The sequence below is a fragment of the Schistocerca gregaria genome, chromosome 10, assembly GCF_023897955.1.
Source record: "Schistocerca gregaria isolate iqSchGreg1 chromosome 10, iqSchGreg1.2, whole genome shotgun sequence".
Taxonomy (NCBI): Eukaryota; Metazoa; Arthropoda; class Insecta; order Orthoptera; family Acrididae; genus Schistocerca; species Schistocerca gregaria.
In genome coordinates this window covers 130,187,390-130,211,785 of record NC_064929.1, presented here as the reverse complement: position 1 = coordinate 130,211,785, position 24,396 = coordinate 130,187,390, and the positions used below count along the sequence as shown (strand labels likewise).

At 42.8% G+C, this 24,396-nt stretch overlaps 2 protein-coding genes across 8 annotated transcripts in view; one reads left to right on the top strand and one right to left on the bottom strand.

Annotated features, from left to right (window-relative positions):
* The window catches only part of LOC126293188 (S-phase kinase-associated protein 2-like), a 114,544-nt gene extending 92,676 nt beyond the window's left edge, over positions 1-21,868 (bottom strand). For 2 of the 5 annotated variants that reach the window (XM_049986302.1, XM_049986306.1), the window contains exons 1-2: positions 20,286-20,519; positions 8,198-8,539 (exon numbers count right to left, since the gene is read on the bottom strand). In XM_049986302.1, coding sequence (XP_049842259.1) covers positions 8,198-8,454 — 257 coding nt within the window. In that variant the 5' untranslated portion in view covers positions 8,455-8,539; positions 20,286-20,519. Of the gene's footprint in view, positions 1-8,197; positions 8,540-18,580; positions 18,811-20,248; positions 20,520-21,725 lie in introns of those variants that run through there. The other 3 variants (XM_049986304.1, XM_049986303.1, XM_049986305.1) reach the window with 3 other exon arrangements.
* Positions 21,806-24,396, top strand: part of LOC126293192 (uncharacterized) — a 70,907-nt gene continuing 68,316 nt past the window's right edge. For 2 of the 3 annotated variants that reach the window (XR_007552250.1, XR_007552249.1), the window contains exon 1: positions 21,806-21,892. Coding sequence is in view for 1 of the 3 variants with exons in the window: in XM_049986309.1 (XP_049842266.1) it covers positions 21,883-21,892 (10 nt within the window). In the remaining 2 variants the exon portion in view is untranslated. The remainder of the gene's footprint in view (positions 21,893-24,396) is intronic. The other variant, XM_049986309.1, reaches the window with a different exon arrangement.

Here is a 24,396-nt window from a genome sequence, read left to right as displayed (position 1 = left end):
AATGTGGGCTACTGACAGGAAGCTCCCACAACCACGAAGTGGGGGTGGCTCATCACACAAAAGAAAACCATGAGTCAGCCTGGTATGCCCAATGCGGAGACGGCACAGTGTGGTCGAGTCCTTTTGGGAGAGGCGAAAGGAAGACCACCACGGGCCTGGTGTCACCTTAATCACATGAAGTTTATTAGACAGGGAAGTAGCCTCCCAAGAGTTGGCCCATGATTGTGCGAAGTGGGATTTGATGTGAAGCCGTAAATCCCCTGCAGGAGGGGTTACAGAAAATGAGGGGTAAGTGACTGCGCCCCCAGCCAAATGATCAGCGAGCTCATTACCCGGGATACCCACATGGCCAAGTCCCCGAAGGAAGTCAGAACAAGCACCACTGTGAATATCAGCGAGATGGTCATGGATGGCAGAGACCAAGGGATGGCGTGAAAAACACCGGACAATAGCCAGGGGGCCACTCATTGAGTCTGTACACAACAAAACGTGGTTGTGTTGGGACTGTTTAATAAAGGTAAGGGCCTGGGATATTGCCATCAATTCCGCAGTAAACACCCCACATGTAGGTGGCAGCAGATAATTTTCTGTTCCAACAGAGGAAGTGAAGGCATACCCCACTTCATCAGCTGATTTAGAGCCATCAGTGTAAAAAACAACAGCATCCTGAAACTCCCATAAAATTCGGTGGAAAAAGGAATGGAACACCATGGGGGGGATGGAATATTTCGGACCTTGGCGGAGATCCATCCGAATTCGAGGCCGAGGAACTAACCGGAGGGGGGGAGTGAGGAAGACAGGACAAAGAAGGAAGCTGAAAATCACGGCAAAGAGACGCAAGGCAGAGCCCAGCTGGTAAACCCGGCCATGGGCGGGAATCAGGTGGCCGACGTCCATGGTCTTGGAACAAGATAGAATAGGAAGGATGAGTGGGAGAAGAACGGACAGCGAGTGCATAAGACACCAGAAGCTGGGACCGCCGAACAGAAAGGGCGGGTGGGATCCCAGCTTCAACCAGGAGACTATCAACAGGGCTAGTAGGGAAGGCACCGGTGGCCAAACAGATACCATGATGGTGGACCAGTTCCAGGAGGTGCCGTGTGGAAGGAGCAGCCGAACCATAAACTTGACAACCATAGTCCAAACGAGACAGAACTAGAGCACGATAAAGACTGAGAAGGAGGGAGCGGTCCGCACCCCAAGAGGAGTGGGCAAGGAAGAGTAGGACACTGAGTTTACGGAAACATCCTACCTTCGGAAGTATGATATGAGGCAGCCAAATGAGCTTGTTGTCGGAAAGAAGACCCAGGAAATGAAACTGTAGGACCACAGGCAATCTTTGTGCATCGAGATAGACCTCTGGATCAGGGTGGATGGTGGTACGGTGACAGACGTGGACCACCCTCAATTTTAAAGGAGAGAAACGAAACCCGTGTGAGAGGGTCCATGCACAGGCACGCCGTATAGCTCCCCTCTGGAGCTGCCACTCTGCAGAGGCCATTGAAGAGGAACTAACCCAAATGCAAAAATCATCCACATACAGGGCATGGGCGACCAAAGGACTGACAGAGGCCACAAGTCCATCGATAGCAATGAGGGAAAGAAGTACAATCAACACAGAACCCTGTACGATGCCCGTCTCTTAGGTCTGTTGGGAACTAAAAACAGTACCAACCCGAACCCTGAATGACCGATGGAACAGGAACTGGCAGATAAAAACCGGGAGCGGGCCCCGAAGACCCCACTGATGAAGTGTAAGTAACATGTGAAGGCGCCAGGCCGTGTCATAGCCCTTGCATAGGTCAAAAAATACTGCAACCAAATGGCGGCGCTGGGAAAAAGCCTGCCAAACTGCGGATTCCAAGCGAAGTAAATGATCAATCGGAGACGCTCCCTCTTGGAAGCCACACTGGTAAGGGGACAATACATCCCGAGATTCAAGTACGCAATTGAGCCGACGGGCTACCATCCGTTCAAGTAATTTACAAACAATATTTGTCAAACTAATTGGCCGATAGCTGTCAACAAATAGGGGGTTCTTACCAAGCTTAAGGACAGGAACCACAATGCTATACCTCCACTGAGAAGGGAAGTCACCCAGGAGCTAGATACGGTTAAACACCTGGAGAAGATGTTGCCGTTGTGGAGCACTGAGATGTTGAAGCAGTTGGTTATGAATGGAGTCTGGGCCAGGGGCCGTATCACGAGAAGAAGAAAGTGCAGAAAGAAATTCCCATTCAGTAAAAGGTTTGTTGTAGGATTCTGACTGACGAGGGGTAAAACATAAGGTGAAAGCTTCACCCCGCTGTTTCCGGTGAAGGAAAGCAGCCAGATAGGAGGCTGATGCTGTTGCAAAATTGGTCACAAGATGTTCCGCGAGAATCAACAGGTCCGTACAAAGGCCATCTGGGAGGTGAAGGCCTGGGAGGGTAGACAGCCGATGGCAACCTTGGAGAGAGTGAAGTGAAGCCCATACCTGTGACATAGGGGCAGTAGAACCGAGGGAAGAAACAAATCATTCCCAACACATCCACTTGCTCTGTTTGATTACATAATGGGATTTAGCGCGAAGGCGCTTAAAGGTAATAAGGCTGGCAACGGATGGGTGCCTATTAAAGTGTTGCAAAGCTAGACAGCTATCACGGATGGCAATGGCAATGGCCGTACTCCACCACGAGACTTGCCGGCGACGAAATGGTCCAGATGAGCGTGGTACAGCAAGGCTAGCAGTGCGAACAATCGCATCAAACACATCATGTAGGACATCATCAATACAACCAGACAAAGAGGGAGAAAACACGACCTGTGCAGTGTATAGAGGCCAATCGGCGTGTTGGAAAGACCAATGAGGTAACCTGTCCATTGGGGAGCGGTAAGGGAGAGAGAGAATCAACGAGAAATGGTCACTATCACAAAGGTCGTCGTGTGGCGACCAGTGTAATGAAGGGAGGAGAAAGAGAAAGATCAATGGCAGAAAAGGTATCATGACCGGCACTGAAATGGGTAGGGCAGCCATCATTAAGAAGGCACAAGTCGTGGTCTGTAATAAACTGATCTAAGAGAAGACCTTGTCTAGATGGAAATGCACTGCTCCACAAGCGATAGTGAGCATTAAAATCCCCGAGAAGGTAGAAGGGAGGAGGAAGATGCTGAAGAAGGGCAGTTAACGCAGCTGGTGTAAGCGTCCTGCCAGGAGGGAGATAAAGATTGCAAACCGTGACCTCGCAGTCCAGGTGGACCCTAACAGCAACTGCTTCCAATGTAGTGTGAAGATGAATCCACGTGCTAACAATGTCTGTACGGACCAACATATAAATGCCACCAGAAGGCCGCAGGGGTCCGACCCGATTTGGACAGAAAACACAGAACCCACGGAGAGTTGATGAGTGATCGTCAGTAAAATGAGATTCCTGTAGAACCACACAAGCTGCAGAGTAAGACGAAATAAGAGATTTCAATTCCGGAAGGTGACGGTAGTAGCCATTACAATTCCATTGGATTGCCACAGAACGATGATTTAAATGGGGGTTGAACAGGCTAAAACCAGTCATACTGCCAGGTCACAGACTGGTTAGATGCAACTGTCCATGCTACTATATCCTGTTCAAGCTGCTTCATCTCCCAGTACCTACTGCAGCCTACATCCTTCTGAATCTGCTTAGTGTATTCATCTCTTTGTCTCCTTCTACGATTTTTACCCTCCATGTGATCCCTTGATGCCTCAGAATATGCCCTACCAACCGATCCCTTCTTCTAGTTAAGTTGTGCCACATATTTCTCTTCTCTCCATTTCTATTCAGTACCTCCTCATTAGTTATGTAATCTACTCATCTCATCTTCAGCATTCTTATGTAGCACCACATTTCGAAAGCTTCTGTTCTCTTCTTGTCTAAACTATTTATCGTCCATGATTCACTTCCATACACGGCTACTCTCCATACAAATACTTTCAGAAATGACTGCCTAACACTTAAATCAATACTCGATGTTAACAAATTTCTCTTCTTCAGAAATGCTTCCTTGGCATTGCCAGTCTACATTTTATATCCTCTCTACTTCGACCATCATCAGTTATTTTGCTCCCCAAATAGCAAAACTCTTTTACTACTTTAAGTATCTCATTTCCTAATCTAATTCCCTCAGCATCACCCGACTTAATTCGACTACATTCCATTACCCTCGTTTTCCTTTTGTTGATGTTCATCTTATATCCTCCTTTCAAGACACTGTCCATTCCATTCAACTGCTCTTCCAAGTCCTTTGCTGTCTCTGACAGAATTACGTCATCGGCGAACCTCAATGTTTTTATTCCTTTCTCCATTAATTTTAATCCCTACTCCGAATTGTTCTTTTGTTTCCTTTACTGCTTGCTCAATATACAGATTGAATAACATCAGGGAGAGGCTACAACCCTGTCTCACTCCCTTCCCAAACCCTGCTTTCCCTTCATGTCCCTTGATTCTTGTAACTGCCACCTGGTTTCTGTATAAATTGTAAATAGCCTTTCACTCCTGGTATTTTACCCCTGCCACCTTCAGAATATGAACGAGAGTATTCCAGTCAACATTCTCAAAAGCTTTCTCTAAGTCTACAAATACTAGAAACGTAGGTTTGCCCTTTCTTAATCTAGCTTCTAAGATAAGTCGTAGGGTCAGTACTGCCTCACGTGTTACAACAGAATCCATACTGATGTTCCCCGAGGTCAGATTCTACCAGTTGTTCCATTCGTCTGTAAAAAATTAGTCTTAGTATATTGCAGCTGTGACTTATTAAACTGATAGTTCTGTAATTTTCACACATATCAACACTTGCTCTCTTTGGGATTGGAATTATTATGTTCATCTTGTAGTCCGAGGGTATTTCGCCTGTCTCATACATCTTGCTCACCATACGGTAGAGTTCTGTCAGGACTGGCTCTCCCAAGGCAGTCAGTAGTTCTAATGGAATGTTGTCTACTCCCAGGGCCCTGTTTCGACTCAGGTCTTTCAGTGCTCTGTCAAACTCTTCACACAGTATCCTATCTCCCATTTCATCTTCATCTACATCCTCTTTCATTTCCATAATATTGCCCTCAAGTACACTGCCCTTGTATAGACCCTCTATATACTCCATCCACCTTTCTGCTTTCCCTTCTTTGCTTATAACTGGGTTTCCATCTGAGCTCTTGATGTTCATATAAGTGGCTCTCTTTTCTCCAAAGGTCTCTTTAATTTTCCTGTAGGGAGTATCTCTTACCCCTAGCGAGATAAGCCTCTACATCCTTACATTTGTCCTCTAGCCATCCCTGCTCAGCCATTTTGCATTTCCTGTCGATCACATTTTTGAGACGTTTGTATTCCTTTTTGCCTGCTTCATTTACTGCATTTTTATATTTTCTCCTTTCATCAATTAAATTCAGTATTTATTCTGTTACTCAAGGATTTCTACAACCCTCGTCTTTTTACCTACTTGAACCCCGGCTGCTTTCACTACTTCATCCCTCAGTGCTACCTATTCTTCTTCTACTGTATTTCTTTCCCCCCATTCCTTATTCCTGCCAATTGTTCCCTTATGCTATCCCTGAAACACTGTACCATCTCTGGTTTAGTCAGTTGATCTAGGTCCCATCTCCTTAAATTCCCACCTTGTTGCAGTTTCTTCAGTTTTAATCTAAGGTTCCAGAGTCCACATCTGCCCCTGGAAATGTCGTACAAAAAACTGGTTCCTAAATCTGTATTGCCATTATATAAGCTATCTGATACTTTCTAGTATCTCCAGGATTCTTCCAAGTATACAACCTTCTTTTATGACTCATGAACCAAGTGCTAGCTATGATTACGTTATGCTCTGTGTAAAATTCTACCAGATGGCTTCCTCTTTCAATCATACCCCCAATCCATATTCACCTACAATGTTTCCTTCTCTCCCTTTTCTTACTCTCGAATTCCAGTCACGCATGACTATTAAATTTTCGTCTCCCTTCACTAATTGAATAATTTCTTTTATCGCATCATACATTTCATCAATTTCTTCATCATCAGCAGAGCTAATTGTAAATTTGTACTACTGTAGTAGGAGATCCGAATGGAGGATTATTTTACCTCCGGAATGTTTTACCCAAGAGGACGCCATAATCATTTAATCATACAGTAAAGCTGCATGCCCTCAGGAAAAATTACGGCCGTAGTTTCCCCTTGTTTTCAGCCGTTCGCAGTACCAGCACAGGAAGGCTGTTTTGGTTAATGTTACAAGGCCAGATCAGTCAATCATCCAGATTGTTACCCCTGCAACTACTGAAAAGGCTGCTGCCCCTATTCAGGAACCACACGTTTGTCTGGCCTCTCAACAGATACCCCTCCGTTGTGGTTGCATCTACGGTACGGCCATCTATATCGCTGAGGCACACCAGGCTCCCCACCAATGGCAAGGTCTATGGTTCATGCTGTCATGCAGTCAGCAAACTTCGTGTAACACTGTCGCAAATCATTGTAATGAATTAATTAAGCTGCTTTACACTGTTACTAGGCAACGTAATCAACATGGTGATACATCTCGCAAATTAAACCGGAACCTTGATACTTTGAGTAAACTTTCGGTTCATTTTTTGTCAAAATCTGCACTTTAAAATTAATTTCCATCTTTGTGCAGTAAGTCTAAACACATTTGTAACTTTTGTACACAATTTACTGGACAGCTCGATCACGCACTGGCATGTAACTTATTTCAAATCGAGTGCACAGGTTTCAGTTTTCCCTAATGGGCTAAACAACTCTTGTAATAACGTGATGTGTGTATCTCACGTAAAGTTTAAATGAAACTGGATTTACTCTCCATTTGGGTCAAGATCACAAAATGAAATTTACCACATAGGTCAGCGAACTGTGCATGTGCGCTTTTAGCACTCTAAATAATAACTCGACTCAGAGTAAAAGCCGCACATGAATTTACCTTTTTTATGCATACAAAATTCAAAACACCTTTATATTAAACAAATAAATTGTGTAATTTAGTAATTTCCAATTCTGTATAAACTTCAAGAACTTTTATTTCATAATCAATAAAATTTTATCGCCTGAGAGAAATTATTAGTTCGCTAAAATGGACTCAGATTACAGTCAACTTGTGTCTGGACGATGACTTAACAAATCAAGACTTGCCTGGAATGAACGAGATACCGTTACTGAAAAATACTGTCCGCTCAGTAATTTAGTGACTTTTGTAACAAATTTGGTACCCTTTGCATTGTTACACAGACATGAAGAAACACACACAAGATAGAGTAGCATGGAGAGCTGCACCAAACCGGTCTTCGGAGTGAAGACTACAACAGCAATGCATTTTTAAAACTAAATCTTTGAAAACTGGTATTTGGCTTCCCCATGTTTCACTGTCTTTGGAAATTCCACTACCTATGGAAGTGAAATAGGCCTGTGCTGATTCACTGACTCGTCGCTGCCCAACCCAAACCACTAAGGATATTTACGAGAGGACTCTTCAAAATTCCACCCCTAAGGGAACAACACAGGGGTTGATTTTTTTTTCCATTTTGCAAGGAGATGTCAAGATAAATCCATAAAAATTTGCATTTGACTTCATTGTTAGAAATAAAAAAAAACATTTTACTGCTTTTGGAAATCCAATCCTAAAGGGGGCGAATTAATGAAAAGATAATTTTTTAGAAAATAGTTTCTTAAATGAAAAAAAGCTTTAACACTAAGTCTACGGAAATTCGCATTTCATTTTTCGGTCGAATATAAACAAATGTGTGTTAGGAGACAAAATATCGTCACAAGAAATCAAAAGACACAATTAAGAAAAACCTCAGATTTCTTGTCAAAAATACATTCAAGAAAGATCAAACTTGTACGGCCTCAATTAGTGGAAAGTTCAGAATTTGTTGCAATTTGTGACAACAAAGACATTCTATTAAATAAGGAAAAAACTGTGCTTACCTTACAGTCCACACGAGCAAATGAGCGGGTGCTAAGCGAGTACCGTATATGCACAAAAAGTAAAATTTCATTATTTGTTATCATTTCTGGTGATACAGTTTTAATGTGTAGCAGCATGCGAACAAGGTGAAACATAGTTAAAATACAAAACAAGCACCAATCGTTTAGTCGTCTGAATACAAACTGAAATTTAATAAAACAAGAGAGAACTTGCAGTATTCAGACTAAAGTCGACCGGAATGGTAACTGCCAGCACCTCCTCTTACCTTCCCCTGACGATGTACTCCTTGTCTAGCCAGAGTGTCGGGTCGTGTGCTAGTCGCCTCCAACGCAAGCAAACATTTTGTACAATGTCTATGAGCTCGTTAAAGCCGAGGGAGGAAAATATATTGATCAACATTTCATCTGGAAGCCGGTCAATATTTATACCATGCACATCGGCCGCTACCTCCCTCTCGGGTGTCTCACCGACACGTAGGACCTTCGACACAGGTTCACCCGGCCCGCATCCGTCCTCTGCCATTCCCGCCGTGCTGCACAGCCGTCCAAAAAGCGACAGACGATTTGGCGTTACTGAAGGCTCAGATTACTGCAGGTGCATCCAGTTGCTGAAACCATAATTATTGACTCTTACAATCACAGTTTACCCATTACCAATAATGAATTGACATTGCATAATTATACAAGTTTTAAAAATTACATCACAAGGATACACTACAACAGGGCTTCTCTATCTTATTCCATATTGACCCCTTTCAAACAGCCACATCTCTCTGTGGCCTCCACTGACAGTTTTCAGACAAATCCTTCAGATATATAGAGTACACACACACCTCCCAACTGACTACACTGTGCCAGCACTGCAGCTCGACTGGGGTGGAGGGTCATGTCATATGGATTGGGTGGTGGTGGTGGTGGTGGTGGTGGTGGAGGAAGGAAGGGTTGGGGGAGAGCATCTGACAGCTGTGAGGGAGACAGCTGTGCAGTGTGCGGATCTAATGCCAGTGTGTGTGTGTGTGTGTGTGTGTGTGTGTGTGTGTGTGTGTGTGTGTGTGTTTTCTGACTACACACAATGGCAAGGTTATCAGCACCCTGGCACATTCTAAAAGGAATGAACGTGATTAAAATTGTTGCACACAGTGAGAATAAAACCTCCAAAATGACATTTGTGCATCCACTCCTACCTCACTCACACATTCACTCCGTCTCACACCTCAAGAAAATGGAGAAAGGGTGAAAGGTGCTATACGAGCAATTAAAACAAGTAAAATAACAGAGGATCCACAACGACAGCACAGGCAAATGTGCCCAGCTGACCACTTACACAACAATATGTAAGCTAGTCACCATGACAACACATTAAGGCCATCTCCCTCAAATTTTGGGAAAATATGTGGGACATTTCATAAAACTTTAACCACATTTATTGGAAAGACACTTAAAATAGAGGTCAGGTCTGCCGGCAAATCTGTCGCTACCCTCCGATAGGAAAATAAAATGCAGTCTAATAAAATGTGGCAAACAGTAGTCTGTACACCACGAGCACTGCACATTGCAGGGTCCTCTGTCCAGAGCAAGAAGCCCTGCATCACAGGGCTGTGTATATATGAAGATGAGTAAGGAGATCCTCAGTCCGTTGAAGTGGCCGGAAGAGGTACGTCACGACCGTGTCGTGGGCTTTACTAGATGGAGCTTACTGTCTGTCACTTCCGACCACTCGTCTCCACATCGACACAATATGCCGTATCTTGGGAGCAATGCGAGAGCGTGCAGGGGGGCCAGTGAGCTCATTTTGGCTGCAGGTAGCAGAGTTTTGCACAATGCTTGATGGTGTGGCATTTTTTTATTGGGAGGGAGAAGTAGAACAGAGGACGGGGAGATTGTGGGAAAGGTGTGTGTGGACAATCAGTGAGCAGAGCAGGGTGGAGTTCCATTGGTTTTGGCGACTGGGAGGTGGGATGGGGGGGAGGGGGAGCACAAAACAGCAACATCATTGGTCTCACAATCCGAGGTGGTAGAAATTAAGGTAGAAGCAACACCAACAGCATAGTCCAACTGATGGGAAAGGAAAGCAGGCAAACAAAGAGACAGAAGGAACATCGAGGCGGCAGCAAGGGTAGGAAACAGTGTGTGGGGAACGAGGGCAGGCGAGACCAGAGGGCGCACTGCCTGACAGGACATGGGTACTACCACTGATCCCCACACTTTACTGTCATCGTGACAACATGGACACACCAGAGGAAAATGATACGAGAAAAGGGGAACAAAATAATATAATCCCTACTTCTAGTAACATACACGGCTACATCATCAATCACCGACTTAAAAATCTCATGCTATGCAACAGAAAAAACACAAGGAAAAGGGGAAGAAAACCTGGCAATCACAGAGCCAACACTGAGGGCCTCTCGAACCAATGCTGGTGCTAACCAAGGGACTGCAGTTCCAGAAGGAAATTCAAGTACTTAATTCTGGGTGGACAAACAACTTTCATAGAAAAAAACAGAGGATGGACATAAGCGTGCGAGAGACGACCCCCTGACACCCGGGAAAAGAAAGGTGGGAGGGCACATTTAGTGTGAAGGGCAAAGTCACTGCGACAAAATACAGATGACCGTGAGTGGATGCCCATAACAAAAGGGGCTGGGAGAGGGAAGGGTGGCTCATTACTGATAAAAAAATGGGGGCCAATTCAGTAACACCAATATGAAGGTAGTTTACCACCAGGAGATGTGGAGGGAAGAGCACCATGTGGTGGGCGTCTCTTTAATTGCACAAAGTTTATTAGACAGTGGGGTGCCTTGTACAGATCCTTGTACGGTGATCTCTGAACCCTCTTGAATGCCATCACAATCCTACCAGAGAAAACAGCAGAATAACCGAGAGCATTCTCTTGCTGGGATCCATCTGTATAAACAACTATAAAACCGTGGTATGTACTTAAAATGGACTACAACTAAGTTGTAAAAACAAAATCTGGAGTACAAGTCCAAAACACTTTGGTCCTCTGAAGACACCAAGGCGGCGATGCGTTCCATCCCCAGGTGTGTATTTTGATGCCCAAGAGATATAGATCTTTGGGACAATCTGTAGCATGTATACCCAATGGTTTGGTCACGTGGGGCTTATTCCTGAATAGTTGTTCGAAAGTGGGTTGGGCCACCGAACTAAATGTCAATGACTGAGATGAAGCTGAGATTTTCAGCACCTGTCGACCCAAAAAGGTACGTCGCAAAATCCAGAGTTGTGGTTCACCAGCCTCTGTTCACAGACTGAACTCGACTGGTTCAAAAGGACCCAATCGATATCTGAATGCCCTGATTGTGGACAGCATCTAACATCATAAGGTAGGAAGGATGGGCCGATCCGTAGACCACACTGCTATAATCTAAGCGTGATCAAACAAATGCCCTATAAAACTGCAGGAGGCGGGAACTGTCAGCACCCCATGTTTTTCCACTAAGGCATTTCAAAATACCCATTGACTGGAAGCCCTTTGTTCATAGGTCTTTCAGGTGTGAGATCCAAGTTAATTTCGAGTCAAATGATAAACCCAAAAAGTGCACAGTGTTTTGAAGACTTAAAAGACTTAAAATATTGTGGGCAATAGTTGGTTTAAACTCCGATGAGCACAGTTAAAATTGACGCATATAGTCTTCTTGGGTGAGAACCGAAACCAGTTGTTCGGGCCCAGGTTTCCAGGCTCCTAATGGTCAGCTGTCGCTGCCTCATCATCATTGTAAGATTAGAGGAAGCGTAGAAGGTTGCAAAGTCACCCACAAACAAAGAGCATTTGACAGGGCTCCTGACTGCGGAGCAAATGCCATTGATATTGCCCTGGGGCACACCATTCTCCTGAACACAGCAGTCAGACATGGCATCACAAACGCAATAACAAAAATACCGGTTCTCGAAAAGGTTTGGTTCACAAGTGACAGGCATCCACGTAGTCCCCATTCGTGAAGTTGGCGAAGGATGTTGTATCTTCAAGGTGAAATCACACACAAATCAGATTGTTTCAGCATAACAAGGACGCCTGTCTCAACATCTCTAGTAGAATTATGTTGTCAAGGAAGGTGGAATGGCAGCACCTGAAACCACACAGGGAGTGTTTCAGGTGACTTTGGGATTCAAGCAGTCTGACAAGACAGAAGATGAACACGCGTTCAAGAGTCTTACCCGTATAACTGGTAAGGGTGTCACTCCAGTAACTGTTAGGGAAGCTACGGTCCTTGCCTTGTTTCCAGAATGGAATTAATATTGCCTCCTTTCCAGCTGTTGGGTACTGACCATGAAACCAGATCTGATTGAAACAAGAGAGGAGCTGTCCTTTTGCTTCAGCGCTCATGGCATAATGGATCTCAACAGGTCTTGGAGCAGTGTCTCTGGCTGCAGACAAAGCTGATTCAAATTCCCACATAAAGAACAGAAAGTTTTATTCTTCCTCATTAATCGAAGAGAAATTGAGTTTCCTCATCTCTGAAGTCCTACAGAACACCTTTAAAGCAGGACCTAAAATCCATCCGGTCACTCGAGATTCCAAAACTTGTACAGTGGAAGTGGACAGATTAATGGAAGTTGTGTATTCCCTCCAGGAAGCCCTATTCCGTTCTTTTATCACTCATCCCACATGTGCTCTCGCAGATCCGAAGACACGAATATTTTCTGTAGTTGGACAGTGCTTGAAGTTCACAGAGCTGTTCGTCTGGCCCTGATTGCCAATTGACAGTCAACATTCCACCAAGGTACAGGGCATCACCTGATATGGTTACTAGACCTGGGTACGGACTCTGCGGCAGTCTGCTGGATCTCACAAGTGATATGGGCCACCACCTCTTGTGCATAGCCCTTTTGTTCAAAAAGGAGCCTGTTGACTACACTGTAATCAACTTGCCCTTTTATCATCCATCTGCATAGTCTCCTTTTCACCAGCGTCCTAGTCGGCAGTCGGATTTACACTGCGAAGTAGTCGCTAGACTGTAAATCTGGAGCCACTTTCCACTGAACTGAATCGGCAATAGCTGGAGAACAAAGGACAATGGCTGAAAAAAACCTGTAGCTGTGGAAGTGTGTGTCTTCTGAGCCACATTTAGAAGGCAGATAATCTAAGAATGGATGAGTCACTATCATCCGACTCCTGTAGCAAGTTGTATCCGAGTTCCACAGCACACTGTGTGCATTGGTCCCCCCAAAAGGAGGAATGGGCATGGGAATGCACGGAAGAGTTCCATCAGTGTGTTTGCATCAAAAGCATTATTAGGGGGCAGATATAAAGAACACACTGTGATATTAAATGGTGTGAGAAATTTCCTAGCAATTGCTTGCACGGTCGTGGTAAGAGGGAACAGGAGAGAAGTGGCATCTGTCGTCGAGGAAAACTGTCCCTCAACCTTTAGCCTTGCCTCCAGTTGTATTGTCATTCCTGTATGCGTGGTAGCCCCGTAATGCAGATGTGTCGGTGACTAATATGCGTTTCTTGTACGCAGAAAGGTTTCTCCCAGACCAGTACCTACAATTCTTCCAAATGTGAGCGATATGCATTTAAGTTCCACTGCAAAACAGAAGTCCCTGTGGAAGCCATTGGTTAGCGATGGTTATTCTGTTCTTGCTCCCTTGGAGACAGTGATTTACTGGGGAGGTCAGGGGGAACGTTAGCCGGTTCCTTTCTCTCCAGTTCCTAGATTGGACGTTCATACCCTCTAGAGCAGGGCTTCCCAACGTGTGGCCTGCGGACCCCTTAGGGGTCCGCCAGCTCTTTCCAGGGGGTCCGCGGCCACCTTTCACCAAATCATGTAAAACAATGAGTAAAATTATTGAATAAAAATGTGAAAATAAAATTCATCACTTTTTTTTCCTTGTGAAAAACACGGGATACTTTTACTTCAGGTCATATTCCCAAGCAGCCTTTGCGGTTCTTAAATGAGAACGTATACACAGTTTAGTGCCGGAGAATGGGGCTTCTCTGATCGATTGTTCAGCAACAATAAGGGGATCGTTTGTGCGCTGGCTCACAGCGCTAGATGCGCTGAAACCTTTTATGCATGCGCAGAGTGAGCTTTGTCGACCAATCACAGAGCTCACTGGCACGTATGCGGCCCCAGGCATCTTCAAATGTTAAACTTGCCTTGTCAGTGCACTACCTGTTTCATAAGTCGATTTTTGACCAGTTTATTACTTCTAACATCGGTGGTCAAAGTCAGGATCATTGAAGAAGGCTGCAGTTTCTCCATCGCCTTCACAACAAGGGAAGTTTCCAGTTGAAATGAATGAGAAGGGAGAACAACCAAAGGAACACTTTACATACATTTGAACTTTTTTCTTCAGATTTCACGGAAACACCCCCCCCCCCCCCCCAACACACACACACACACACACACACACACACACACACACACACTTTGAAATATGCACAAGTCCAAGTCCATTAATAGCGATGACAAGAAGAACACTTAATACGGTGACAACCTGAACTCTGAATAAGCGCACGGACAAGAATTGGCAAATGAAAATCGGGAGGGGTCCGGGTCCCTGAAGACCACAATCATGGAGCATATGTAGGATGTGACAGTACTCCTCATGAAGATCGAAGGAAATTGCGGAAAGATGGTCCTGCTGAGAAAAGTCCTGCCAATCTGCAGTTTCCAATCCAAGCAGCTGAGCGATTGGAGATCGTCCCTCCCAAAAGCTACACTGGTAGGTAGATAAAAGGTCCCGAGATTTGAGGACACAACTGGGCTGACAAGCCACTATCCGTTTGATTAACAAACCCATGAGCGGTTTAAGGATGGGAAACAATACTGTCTCTCCATTAAGAGAGAGGAAAATGCCTCTGAGGCAAATACAGATAAACACCATGAGGAGTGAGGTACTGAAAAAACTGGTTGCGAATGGAATCGGGTTCAGGGGCTAAATTGTGAAAAGAAGACAGGGCCAGAAGTTTCGATTTAGTAAAAGTTTCACTGTCAGATTCCATCTGACAAGGGATAAGATGTAAGTGGGAAGCTTCAGCCTGCTGTTTACAGATGAGGAACATAGCTGGATTGAAGGTTGATGCCAATGCCATAACAAATTGGGTCACAAGATGTTCCATTAGAACTAATGGGTGCGTATGAAGGCCACCTAGAATGCCAAGGTCCAGAATAGAACGCTACCACTCACAACCTCTGGGGGTGTGGAGTGTAGCCCATATCCGTTATGAAAGCACACGAAGACCTCAGGAGGAAATATGGCATTCCTGACACACTCGCTCACTCCGTTTTACTAAGTAATGGGCTTTGGCGCAAAGATGCTTAAAGGTAATAAGACCGGCAGAGGAGGAGTGTCACTCAAGATGTCACACGGCACGACAATGGTCACAGATGCCGTGGCAATGGCTGGGTTTCGTCACGGAACTGGCTGATGGCAAACGGGGCCTGTCAAGGGAGGAACGGTGATGCCAGGAGCATAAATTATCTTATCACACAGATCACGAATGACTTCGTTGATACAATCTGATAAAGGTGTAAACACGATCTGGGAGGTATATAGAGGCCTATCACCACAATGGAGAGCCCAGTGGGGTAACCTGACCGCAAGAAGGTGAGAAGGGAATGAGAGAATCACAGAGGTCATTGTGTGGTGATAAGTGTAACAAAGTAAGAAGGGCGGGAGAAGTGAGCACAAGATCAATAACAGAAGAAAGTGCCACACAGAGCATTAAAAAGAGTAGGGGTAATATCATTAAGAAGGCACTTGTCATGGTTCCCAAGAAACTGATCGATGAGGAGCCCCCGACTAGATGAAAAACCACTGTCCCACAAAAGGTGATTGGCACTAAAATCCCCAAGGAGGAAGGGAGAGGGAAGTTGTTGAAGGAGGGCAGCTAGATCAGCAGGCTATAGGTGGGTGAGAGAGATTGAAAACTGTGACCACTGAGTATGAGTGAGCCCAGATGGCAACTGTTTCCGAAGTGGGAAGGGGCATCGGTGTACTAACAATGTCTTTATGATGACATTTCTGAACACGCTGAACAAAACGAGTGCCGTGTCATTCCAGATTGCCCCAGAGTTTCTCATCAGTTTGAAGGATGAGGTCCCTATGAAGAATTACTGCCTGAACCATATTCAAAAACTGGTGAGTAGTAATGGACATCAGGATGTTGCCAAGACACACACACACACACACACACACACACACACACAAAGGGCTGCAGACTGGGAGGCAGAAGAAACTTTGATCGACAGCGAACCTAACTGCATCTTACTGAGCGACTCCACTTTGCCATACTTTTCTTCAATATTTTCTACAAAAAAATTATGGCTCTGTGGTGGTGAAAGTGTCCTTGCCAGTCCTAGTCCAGACCAGGAAGCAGAGCAAATGTTCCACCCCAGGCTGGTGAGCCCGGGCCTCCTCTCAGGGTGTAGCCAGAGAAGGGAAATCCCAAAGGGTCACGAGAAGCAGCATTAAGTGATCAATTTAGAGAATAGGAGAATGACCAGTTTTTTGGAGTACAATATGTTTCATATGCAAAGCACCTGCCCCGATACCACCCACTCCGATCGGGGTCTGTCCCACCACCATAGCAAGAGCCGCCCGGCATGGCGGCCGTTGCCGGGAATTCCGATGCTATGGAATGACACGCAACCACACCTAGGGATGAAACAGCTTAGGCATCAGAAGTGTGATCCCCGTGTCGTCAGGGGCTCAGCCAGATGGTTTATAATAGCCTCATGACACAAACTGGCTACACGTGCTGGTGACATAGCAGAGTGAGGAAGGAAGAGGAATAGGAGAGGGGAGGGAAGGGAGAAAAATCTGCACCGTAGGTGCTAAGGAAGGGGTTCTTCCCCAGATGGTTCACACTGTGGAGAGAGAATTTAGAAGTAGTGGTCAAACCCCAAAGGGAGACCACAAAGGAATGATGGAAAGGAAAAGCCAAGGGGAACAACAACCAGAACGAATACATGAGACCAAGTGGACAGCCAAGTTGACATAAGCAAGAATATTGAGAGAAGGGAAGGAGGGGGCAGAAGAGGAGGAGTGCAGACACGGAGGGGGGGCATAAGAAAGGAAAATCAGACCAGGAGAGAAGAATGGGCCACAATAGCTTGCCACCCCATGTGAGCCCCGCAAGAACTCACAAAAGAACTGTAAGCCCTCTGGGGATCCAAAACAGCTGAAAGGCCTTCTCCTAAAGAAGGCAAGCATACGCAAGCACACACAGACTCATAATATGTACACAACTACATTATATGTGCCCTATTGGAATCGTGGTTTATGGTCGTTTCCACCATAATTGTGACGTTATGGGTCAAATCAGACGGGCGGGATCAGACTCTTCCGTATTTTCGTTCCTCATATTCCAACAATTAAACATAGCAAAAATTAGTGGCAGGAAAGTGGAAAAGTGCCACAAAAGACGAAATTGAATCTTTTTATCACTAATGACTGACTGAGGTGCAAAATATGAAAAAACAGTAAATAATGGCTACAGTCAGTAACTGGTTATTGTTCAACTTTTGCTGCAGAACACACAATTTTAACACTGTCATCAAAAGCGAAAGTTACGAATAAAATTTATGAGAAACAGTTTATCATGATCATTAAGTGAACCACAAAACTTTCATGTGTCAGGCATAGGGATCACAATCATGTTTGAGAAGCCCTGCCCAACAGGTTGCAGTCTCATGATCTTTCTAAAATCAGTACCTATTCTGTAACCAACTATTTCCTGGTTACTCTTCTTCCCACACTGATTAAACAGTTACTTTGTTGCTATGATAAGGAATATGTCATTTACTTTACAAATACAATACCCTTTCTCAGTGAAAAATACAACAGATTGAAAATTTGTCAATTAATCTTAAGTTACCTTTAATTTTTTTAACACATTACGGTTTATATTTAACTATTTTCGCCCCTCCCCATGTTACAACACTGCCAACTGTTTCCAGAACAGAATCTAAAGAACGATTTGTAACATCCTTTTCTGTCAACAAATAGTTCAACTCTCACAACAGCGTCTCAAGAGTCTCTTTGGGATATCTGGATCCCCCGACATATACTTGACTTTTCCAGTCTATACAATTTACCAGAGATTCCCATTACTTCCAGAAAAGTCTCTCTGAACAAGTAAGGCCCATGACATTTTTCATTTCTAATGATGGAAATGACTCAGCTTAACTTATTTTCACAATCATATTATAATACACAGAGGTGATTTTCAGGGATGCTCTGTAGCCTTGTCTGGGTTTCAAAGTTGAGAAGTAATTAATGAGATCCCTCAAGTCGGAAACTGGAGACTTCTAACAGTCCATAGGAAAATTTACCTTAACACCCATTCCTTCTATAAACAGGTTAGTTATCATGACAAGGGTTTGAATAATTCTGTTGGTCACATGGCAGGTACCCATCCCTATATATTGAAAAGCTACATGAGGGTGATAGTTTATTGCAAGTGGAACACTGTATATGAGGTTAGCAATCTTCTTTAAGGAACACCCATGTGATGAGGCGAGTATTGGGCTGCCAATGGAGGACGCACAGCAAATATTCAGTAGAACACAAGAAGAGGAAACATTTACAAAGCTATTGCTTTCCTTTTGATCTACTGGTTCAAATTTGGCAAGTATATTGTTAAGAAGGCAGAACACTACACCTGCTGTAATTACCTTTTTTTACACGCTTCCTGAAGGAGATGTTCTTTCATTGTTTTAGAAGTTGGCAGATTATTGCGACGAAACCTCAGTATGCATCTCAAATTATTCTAAGCTTTGTTAAGCTCGTAGCTTCTTAGTTGAATGTTGTTGTTTGTATGTGATGGCAAGGAGCAAAATTGTTTAACTAGAAGATATACCACATTCTTTGGCTAAAGTGTACTTGCAGTGTCAGCAGCTTTTAAGTTTTGTGATGTCAATAATTTGCTAACATTGGTTGTAGCCGACTAGGTGAAAACAATGAGAATCACTGAACCTATTAGTTTAGGCAGAAGACACAAATTGATTTAATATGCTTCCCACATCAGTTTTGAACTGATGAGGGCAAGGAATTTGAAGGAAATAAAAGTAGATTTGCTGACAAGACTTAACAATGGTATAGCCCAAAGCCTAAGTTAAGGTGGTAGATGATAATGTGGCCTGCAAATTGGCAAAGCCAACTAATCTCAACACAATACACACTGACCTGTAACCAACCCCAAGATATACATTCGTCATTGTAATAGCCTATTTTTGTGTGTTGTTACCGAATTTTGTAGTAAAAAATTGATGATGCAATTCACTTCTAACCTAACTGAAATAAATACTAACTAACTTTATTAAATAACAATAAGAAATTACTGTCTCAATAACAACTTAAATTTGACTCTTGACTATCCGTGCTGACTTCCTATCTCCATTACATCAGCATGCAGTGCAAAAGCTGCGAACACCGTAAATGCACATTCACTGTGCCACGAAACTTCCTTCACCATAATTTCTACCCTGAGAATTATTACATGAAAGCCAGTTTAGGTTAAAATTACTGTTTCAGTATGTACTAAAAGGTACAGTTTTTATGATAACACATAATAAATACGATATTCACTTGTTTTATGTGAAATACATTAGAAGTCAAAATTCTATTCAACTGTTTAACCTACGGTACATGTAGTACAGGTGTGAAAATTGACAAGACGAAATAGATGTTATGATATGACTATGTGCAATTATTTCACAATGTTCGACATTGAAATGTTTTTTAAACGTTCATACGATTTACTAGACTAGTAATAACGAGAATGGTTTTCATCCATACATAGTAAAATGTATAGGGCCTACGCAACAAACAAATATTATAGCCAAGTTGTAGCACACACAACTAATTACAATGAAATAAAAGAACGTAGTATGAAATGTAGTAGACCTACAGCACATAAAACTGAGCAAATACTTCGAAAAAATGTGTTAAAAATGCCTTTAAGTCGACATATAATCCAAAGTTTCGTCTCCACCATGTGTAAACTTTAAACAAGTTTACCAGTTCAGCCGTGCATCCAATTACGTGTGGTAGCTGTAAAAAAATTATATATGGCAAACGGAAAGACATTTCCTCTAGCATTACAAGGAACATAGGGGCCTATATACACAAATGGAAAAAAACATTACTGCGTTTCTGCTTGCACATTGAACAAAATAACATTTCAGCCAACGAGGAAAATCTAAAAATGTTGCATGCAACCCACAAGGAATTATATGGACACAGTAGAGCAACTAAAAACATGTACAGCAAGCAGGAAGGAACCAGCTAGACCTAAATTACTTAATTGACAAAATGAATTCACCACAGACTTATTTTATTACCTTCTCTACATAAAGCTGTCAAGTAAGCAAATCAAACCTGTTGCAACGATGTACACACTCGCGAGAGATGACAGATTACGATGTAAACAAAACAAAACAAGCCATGTGTACGGGGTCAGCAAATCTTGATGCCTATCGGTTGCCACGGCTGGCCTCGGGTTTACAACGCATAACGCTTCCTCACAGCGTCACAGTTCTTTTCACAACAAGTCCTGCACGAGACCTATCAGTCTTTCGCGAAAGCCTCGAATTCCCGCAAACATGACGTCATTTTAACATCAACACAATATCGACGACCGCATGATCAGCTATCGACTTTCGTTAACATTCGATAAGGGCCTCACATAAAATGTTATCCGCGTGTTCGGGGGACGTAAAAAACACGTCAGTCTTGGGATTATTTATTATAACTATTGCTGTAATAAAATGTTACGTAATAATTTATTGACGGTTAATGCCTTCATATAAGAATGCTCTCTTAAGAGTGTGTTATTATCGCCAATAATTTACAAATTAAGAACGAAAACCGATAACTCCGAAGTAGTCCAAAATGCGATAAATGCCATGCAAACAGAAAATCGCCAGGTCCAGGATTAATTTATATAGAACTGGTTAAAGCAGCACAGTCAGGACTCTTTGAGATATTGGCAGCGATTTTTGACAAATGCCTTGGAGGTAACGAAGCCCCAAAGGAGTGGAAAAAGGTTACAATTACACCAATATTTAAGAAGGGCAACAGGAGAAATTGTGCCATCTATGGCCGTATCCTAAAAAAGGGGATAGAAGAAGAAATAACTGAATGTGAAGAACAAAATAGACTCGGATCTGGTCGCTCCGGTACTGATGTAGTATTTACCCTCAAAAACTTACAACCCACCTTGTCTTTGTACACCTCCAGAAAGCTTATGACACAGTTCCACAGAATAAGCTATGGAGAAGTCTAATTGATAATGGCCTGTTGCCGAACTATGTGAAAGCTGTTAGACTCCTCCAACAAGGTTGTACGGGAATGGTGAAAATGAGAAATCAACTATCTCAAGAGTTTGAGGTGACAAAGGGACTACGCCAGTGATGCACACTCGCCCCTACACCCTTTAAGATGTACCTAGAGGAAGCACTAAAATCATGGAAAAGGAAATGCGGAAGAATGGGTATCCCCATAGACGATGAGATCTTGTTCACTTTATTTTTTGCTGACGACAAAGTATTAGTGGAGATAAGGAAGATGAAAATTACGTGTTCCGCAGGTTAGAAGAAGAATATTAAAAATGGGGTCTTGTCATAAACGTATCTAAAACAGAATATCTGAAAGTGGGACAAAATGCTGTTAACAACTTACAACTCTGTGCTGATACTGTTAAAGAGTTTAATAATTTTAAGAACCTGGGAAATGCTATTCTCTGAGAGGTTATGAATGTCGAAAGCGTAATCCTAGACTACATAGAAAGGAAGCGCCTACTCTGGTATGGTCACTTACATAGTATGTCAGACATAAGATGGCCAAAACGTGTGTGGCAATGGACTCCACATCAAAGAAGAAAGCGCGGTAGACCTGCGAGAGACTCGAAAGACGACGTCAACGAAGCAATGGCGGCGAGAGGTCTTGAAGAAGGACATTGAAATAACCGTGAACGATGGAGATTGGTATGCAAAACACAGTTCTTTTATAATTTGCAGTATGCCATTTCAATGCACAGCATTGCAAATTTATCACGAACATATCACCACTATCAACGGAACAAGCCCTCAAGACATGAGTTAAATATTATTTGCTTAGGTGGTAGCGTAATGAGTAATGTCAGGCTTCTCGGAGCCTTGCAAAATGTCGGTGTCTGGCCTGCTACATGAAATTGTTTTTTATGTTATCATTGTTAACATGTTCTGATACTTTATTATGAATGTAATACAAGTATGTTCAGCATTACTGGATATTTACATTCAGTCTGATCTGAAAACAAGGGACGATATAAATATTTAGCGATTTCCAAATATGGTTAGGCAGGAATTTAAGACAGTTTAAACTGCTACGACTGAAAGAGCAACAATGCAATTCATATTCTTCCCTCTCACAAATATTTGGCTCTTTATTATCGAATATGTGCCGCCTTTCGAGTGTGTGGTTAGACAGCAAGCTAAGAGGACAGTTTAATTTGTGCAACTGAAACAAAGAGCATGAACGTACATGTTCTTCCTTGTCACAAATATTTCGCTTTTTATTTACAAATGTATGGCGTTTTCCGAGGGTGTGGTTAGGCAGGAACCTAGAAGTACTACTTAGAGTGCTACGAGTGAATCGAGGAGCAAAAGTAATATTCGTATCCTTCCTTCTCAGAAAGTCGATAGCCGACCATGGGGTCATAGGTATTGCGAGTGGTGTCAAAATCACGTCACATTTGTGGGAATTATTGTTAAGGATACAGGGTACTTTTCCAGCTCAATATTATGTAAAAATCAACACAAATTTCTTTAAGGCACAGTTTATAATGTGTATGTTTTACAGATTTTTTGTTTATATCAGATAATGCAGCACACCTTCTAAACAAATTAAAAGTATTTTGAATATTTTTGAACCTGCTTTTAGGATTATTAAAAAAATTACAAAGAAATTGATGCATTTTTCCCCAAAATGTGCTTCGTCAAATTGAGGTACCATTTAATTGCAATGTTATACATTTGAAGGAGACCAAATTTTTACCAGATATGCATGACATGATGGCTGAGGTAGAAGACCTATTAATTCCACCTATTATGTATATTAGAAGGAAAAAATATCACATCTTACATTTCAATTTTTATAGTTTTTTCCTAATAAAAATGTTATTTTTCTATAATTTAGTTGATTCTGCAATAAAGTTAGGTGTGCTTCATAAGTATGGACTACTGCAAGCTACAGGAAAAAAATTAGAGCAATGCTTTATAAACTCTAGGAAATATTTCTGCCTGAATTCTGAAAAATACAACTTGTGGGTAATTGTGAATGAAGATATGAGTCCATTAAACTTTGCCTCGGAACATTCCTGAAGCATAGTCTTCATCCTGCAGAATTTCTTCATCTTCAAGCTTCCTCTTGGCATTCCTTTTTACATTTCTTGCTTCTTTGGTAACTTGAAGAGCGAATCTTTCAGCTTCATGCACCCATTGTCTGTCACATGCAAACAATTGATCTACCATATTAGGGCCACATTTTATGCCTAAATTTCTCAGGACTTGCAACCTTCCCGTCACTCCATCATTGAAACATATCATTGCATCTAGTACACCAAGTTTTAATATACTTAGTCCTACAAAAACATTCTTGGGTAATCTTTCCCGTATGCAATGGTTTAAACTTTCATTTGTACTCTGAGTGCCCCCATGAACACATTTACTAAACAAAACAGGGTCACTCAGGTCTCTAAAAACCAGTTTTATTTCATTCATAACAGGCTCAAATGGCCAGTCCATAATAACTCTGAAGGAGGTCTATTTCAGTTTCTGTCAATCTGCCTCTACCAGGCGGAGATTATCCATCAGATAGCAACTTCCCTTTCATTTTTCTTCGTTACTTCCTCAATCTAGCTCCCATCCTCTTTCGCACGTGTCCACAACACTCAAGTTTTGTTACCAAGGCAACACCATAAACATCGAACTCATTTATTTTATTGAAAGCTTTAGCATCCTCAAAGCCTACGTACTTTGTATATCTAATGCTATAAATGGGCACTGACCTCTGAAATATTTTTAGAGCTGCCATCACACTCCATACATCCACTGTAACCATCATAATTCTTAGAACACTCATGTTCAGTATTTCCTTCAGTGTTACCATGGCATGTGTGGCAGTACTTAGATAAGCACTCAACATCAACAACTTTTTGGTTCTCCAAAGAAGTAGCACTTACAACACCATTCAAGGAATGATGTCCTCAACATTGACATGTCCCATCAAGTGCAACAGCAATGTCCCTGGTTCCACTAATATTTACAATTTCTTCTACTGCACGTTCCATAAATGTTCTCTGAGTCTTTTGCGGTGGCATACATGAATAAAACATTTCAGTTATCAAGCCGTGTCAGTTCGAATAAAATAAAAACTGGAACTCTGACAATAAAAAAAACGAGTAGAATGTACAACATTCCTTTGACAACTCTAAAAGGTCGTTTGAAAG